At 37.0% G+C, this 5,552-nt stretch overlaps 1 protein-coding gene across 1 annotated transcript; it reads left to right on the top strand.

Moving 5' to 3' along the window:
- Nucleotides 1-4,415: 4,415 nt before the first annotated feature.
- LOC100348745 (olfactory receptor 12D2-like) lies at nt 4,416-5,348 on the top strand. Its single transcript, XM_008262706.3, has one exon. The coding sequence runs from the start codon at nt 4,416-4,418 to the stop codon at nt 5,346-5,348; it is 933 nt and encodes a 310-aa protein (XP_008260928.3).
- The last annotated feature ends 204 nt before the right edge of the window (nt 5,349-5,552 follow it).

Here is a 5,552-nt window from a genome sequence, read left to right as displayed (position 1 = left end):
GGGGGAAGCCATTGTAATCCATAAACTATACTTTGGAAATTTATATTTACTAAATAAAAAAATAAAAAAAAATAAAAAAAGTAGAGCAGTGCATAGATATAAATAAATTCTGTTTTTTGCAGCAAAATGGATGGAACTAGACGGTATCATATCAAGTAAAATAAGCCAGACGTGAAAGATAAATTTTGAAGATTCCCCTTTATATGTGGACGCACATAAATAACATCTCAATCTGAGCACAGAATATTGATTACTGGAATCTGGGAGGATGGCAGGATAGAGGGACTTTGCATTACAAAAATAAGGTCAGCTGGGTATTGTTCACGTATTATGACTAATATATTATTAGGCAATATTAATAATAAAGGAAGCTGGGGTGTAGTGTATGTGAACTCTCTGTACTACTTCAGATTTTTTGGCTTATAACTTTAGAACTACTGTGAAAGCAAAAAAAGTGTTTTTTGAAAATAGGAACAAAGTACACTGTATTTATAACTATTAGAATCTTTTGACAGATGGAAGGTTACACATATGCATCCCTTGGATAAGATAAGGATACAGCAAGGCATGATGACACAGATTGGAAAGACTAGTATTACCACCCCCAAACAGAAAAAAAGTGAGCTTTCAAATCCCAAAATTAGAAAAAAATCACTTAGTGTTATTACCAATAGTGAAGAGCCAGGTATAGAAAGAAGAAAAGTAATATGGCTTCTCTTATTCCTTTCTTTGGTATCCAAAGAACATTAATAAATTACATAAATGCAATTATCATCTTTTGGTTAATCAATGGGAAGTAACTGTCACACAATTCTTAACATTTATTGCCATTTCTACTTTACACCAGAATATTTTCCAGAGCAGTCCTCAAGATGAGAAAGTGAATCCATACCTCGGCCCTAGGAAATGAAAGGAAATCTGGCATATTATAGTAGGGCACTGAGACCTATTTTGTTCATAGTTCTGAAAGTAAAGAATACAGGTAATAATGACAGAAAATAGAATGAATGGGGAAAAATGGAACCTCCACATGGGAATTCCCTGAAATATGCTGTCTCATTACAAATATAGAAAGGTATCCTGTTTACTCTGACAATGATTTTTCTCAAGCATCAGGGGACAATGCTGCCTCGCGGGGTCTTTGTGTCTGGAGATCTGTGGCTCAATAAAAAGTGGGGAGGATTTCAGAGAGAAAGGAAGAAGATTTTTGACACAAAGAGTTTAAAATCCTAATATGAATTACAGCTGCAGATTTTTTTCAACCTTTATAATCACTGGGAGTATAAAACTAAAGAGCTTTTATACCTGTGATTCTAATCACTCAGTTCAGGTAAGATAAGAAAACAGGAGAAAGACTGGGAATTTGTTCATATGGTCTATTGATCTATGTGATTGCTAGCAGTAAAGTTAAATGTCCAGAATTTTTTTTTTTTTAGAATTCCACTCAATCTTTAATCAAGTAGGGACAAATCCCCACTTTAAAAAAAATCTGCAGTTTGAAGGGCAAAGGGAACAGACAAAAAAGAGGAAACGTTATATTCACCCCTCCCCCACAGAGGTTTTCCAAACCTGTTGTAGCTTGACTAAAATGTTCAGAATGTGTGATTTTAAAGGCAGGTCTCTTTATACAAAGAAACTGCTGGCATTCTTAACTCGTGAAGAATCATGGCAGAAAAGCCCATTCTGAGTCTTAAAAAATGTCCAGAATTTAGAGCTGGTTTCCTATAATATGATAGGTTCCTTGTTGTTTTTGTGCAGTGTGAACACACTTTACTTCCCATATTATTATTGCCATATCACATCTAAATTCAATATGCCTGCTTCTCTAGACATTCTACAAAGAAATTCTTTAATCCCAAATAATGAAGCTGCAGTGAAAACTAACTTAATATTACAGTCTTACTGTTAATTTTATTTAAAAGATATGAAAATATTTTTATATGGTTCTTGGACATGATTATATTTTCTAGATCAGAAAAGCAAAAATTAAATGTGTATATCATTTGTATTTTAAATGTAAATGTGAATTAATCAGGACACAAAATATGTGTGGCTATCAAAGAAAGTTACTCTAAATTATATAAAGCATTTTTCACCAAGCAGATGTAATTTTTCAAAATTTCTTTCATTCACAAAGCAAAGAAGGAGCTTTCTAGAAATTCTCCATACTTCATTAAATTGTTTACTGTAATTACATCAAATTATTTCTCATGCATCTTTGCTTCTTTCCTCCCAATATGCAGGAGTTAATCCACTGTATCTATAAATGAAAGGAACAAAGAAAAAACTTCTTCATGTACTTATGTCTGCTTTTATCAATACACCAAGGAGATAATGCCAGATAATGTTCCAATAATGGAGAAAAAATTGAAAAAGTGCTTCCTTTAAGTAAACAAAGCAAATTCAGGCAAATATTAACGCTCACTACAAATTAAGTAGCTTATATTTCTTCAAGACTTACAGCATTTACTTAAAAAAGATTCAAATGAAATATTTTAAATGTATCCCTTTGGAGAAAAACAGAATTTTTGTATGATGTGGGGAAGACAAGTAGAGAAAACACATTTCTCAAATGAGAACAACTGGAAATTTGTGGCAATTTTTGAGAGACTTGATACATGGTACATAGAATTATGAGGTTATCAAAGACAACATATCTGCCAGTGTTAAACTTAATGAAGAGAAGGAAGTGGATTTTATTTGAGATAGGATCCCTTCTTACATGAAGAGTTAGTTCACTTAAGACAATATAAACCCAAGACTTAAGAAAGGAGATCATAAGAGAAAATAGCATCTCAAAGCAACAGAAGCCATAGATATTTTGCTGAGAGGTCAGTACTGTGAGAAAAAAGGAGGATTTGTTGAGTCTATTACAGGAAGAACTTCTCCACAGATTCAGAAACTGGGAAAGGAGAAAAAGTCTCAGGGAAACTAGAAAATAGAAACTCAATATGAATAACATTTGTCATGGAAAGAAGTTACTTTTTATTCCATTTCAATAACATTGTGAATCAAGAAGCATCAGTTAAGGAATTTCTTAATGTATATTTTATCTGATTGAAATATTATCTAAAAGTTGTCAGCATGGTTGCAGATAAACTGATATTTGCAGCTCAACAAATTACTTAATGTGGAATAAGAAATATACTTCCAATGCCCTCAAGGCTGTGATCTCACAGGAATTTTACATAGCACATATTCCTCCTATAGTGGTGAGCTTTTCCCTGGTATGAAAAGTAGCTGCTCTGTTTGAAGCTTTGCTTATGAAACAGGCTTTTATTTCCAGGTAACATATCTGAAGAAAACTTAATTCTGAATGCATATGTGTGTGTGTGTGTGTGTGTGTGTGTGTGTTACTGGAAACTGATTTTTTATTATATTCTGCTTTATCAGAAAAGTAAAATATTTAAATTGTGCTACAGAAATTCAAATTTTGTCTTGTTATCTTTAAACAATAAATGAATTATTTCCCTGTAAGAAAAACACTCAGGTTATAGGAAAAAATTAAACCCACCATCAGAAGAATTTCATATACACCTCAGGTCAGGCTAATATGTAATTACTGTGGTCATGCTTCTTACTCTATGGCTCTGTGACTTTCAAGGGATGTGGATCAGAAAAGAACCAGCAAAAGGATATTTCTATCCCCATTTTCATTATGAAAGACTAAGAATTATAATTATTGTTAAATTGCCCATAAATTTATTTCCTGATTTGTTTCCATTTGCTGCTTTAGTGACTGTGTGGCTGTAATAAGTATATCTCTCCTTATTTCACTTAAGTTAAAATCCTTCAAGCAATTCCTTACCAGTAAAGAGATATCAACTGGGTGGAGCGATTAAAAAGTGACCCCTTGAAGAGCTGGCTTGAGAAATGAAAGAAAAGTGACGTCTAGATGCAGATATTAACACCCAGAGAATATGGCCAGCTGAGAAATCCCAGGGAAAAGATAAATGTTAATAATAATTCGTACTCTCTTGGCTGGCGCTGCAGCTCCCTAGGCTAATCCTCTGCCTGCAGCGCCAGCACCCCAGGTTCTAGTCCCAGTCGGGGTGCCGGATTCTGTCCCAGTTGCTCCTCTTCCAGGCCAGTTCTCTGCTGTGGCCCAGGAAGGCAGTGGAGGATGTCCCAAGTGCTTGGGCCCTGTGCCTGCATGGGAGACCAGGAGAAGCACCTGGCTCCTGGCTTCGGATCAGCGCAGTGCACTGGCCACAGCGGCCATTGGGGGGTGAACCAACGGAAAAGGAAGACCTTTCTCTCTGTCTCTCTCTCTCACTATCCACTCTGTCCAAAAAAATAATAATAATATGTACTCTCAAAATAATTTTATTTTGGAAAGTCAGTCCTAAGTTATAAAGATGAATCCATATTAAAGATGTTGTTCCATTTATTACTTTTCTCTTTTCTTTTCAGTGATGCTGAATCAAACCTCAGTCTGTGAATTTCTCCTCCTGGGAGTAACAGACATCCAGGAATTGCAAGCTTTTCTGTTTGTGGTTTTCCTCGCCATCTACTTTGCCAATGTGACTGGGAATGGCGCCATCCTTACAGTTGTCATCTCTGATCCAAGACTCCACTCACCTATGTATTTCTTCTTGGGAAACCTGTCTTGTCTAGATATCTGTTACTCCACAGTGACTCTGCCAAAGATGCTGGAGAACTTCCTCTCCACACAGAGAACCATTTCTTTCTTGGGATGCATGAGCCAGCTCCATTTCTTCCACTTCCTAGGTAGCACAGAGGCCATGTTGCTGGCCGTGATGGCCTTTGACCGCTTTGTGGCTATCTGCAAGCCTCTCCACTACACTCTCATCATGAGTCGTCAGCTCTGCACACAGATGGCTATCACAATCTGGACCATTGGCTTTTTCCATGCCCTACTGCACTCCATTATGACCTCTCGTTTGGACTTCTGTGCTTCTAACCAGATCCACCACTTCTTCTGTGATATTAAGCCATTGCTGAAGCTGGCCTGTGGGAACACTGAGCTCAACCAGTGGCTGCTCAATACTGTCACAGGGACCATTGCCATGGGCCCCTTCTTTCTGACACTTCTCTCTTATTGCTACATTATTATCTATTTGTTCTTCAAGACTGGTTCTTGCAGGATGCTTCATAAAACTCTGTCCACTTGTGCCTCCCACTTCATGGTAGTTATTCTTTTCTATGCTCCTGTTCTCTTCACCTACATTCTTCCTGCCTCAAGGAGCTCCATGGATCAGGACCGGATCATTGCTGTTATGTACAGTGTGATCACTCCTGTACTAAATCCACTCATCTATACTTTGAGAAACAAGGAAGTGAAGAGTGCCTTGGGTAGGGCAATGAGAAGGAGGATCTTACTTTAATAAATAAAGAAAACTCTTCCGAAGCACAAAGAACCAAGCAAAAAGTTTCATAATATGGATAATGGGCCAGAGTGTTGTGCAGTGGGTTACACTGCCACTTGCAACTCTGCCATCGCATATCAGAGTGACACTTCAAGTCCCAGCTACTCCACACAGATCAGCTCCCTGCTAATGTACCTGAGAAAGCAGGGGAAGGTGGCCCAG

The sequence above is a fragment of the Oryctolagus cuniculus genome, chromosome 5 (assembly GCF_964237555.1).
Source record: "Oryctolagus cuniculus chromosome 5, mOryCun1.1, whole genome shotgun sequence".
NCBI classification, from domain to species: domain Eukaryota; kingdom Metazoa; phylum Chordata; class Mammalia; order Lagomorpha; family Leporidae; genus Oryctolagus; species Oryctolagus cuniculus.
The sequence above is the reverse complement of the archived record's forward strand: the minus strand, read 5'-3'. Positions and strand labels throughout refer to the sequence as shown.

Excerpts from the sequence above, each read along its gene's own strand:
- LOC100348745 (XM_008262706.3), top strand. The coding sequence starts at position 4,416 with ATGCTGAATCAAACCTCAGTCTGTGAATTTCTCCTCCTGGGAGTAACA.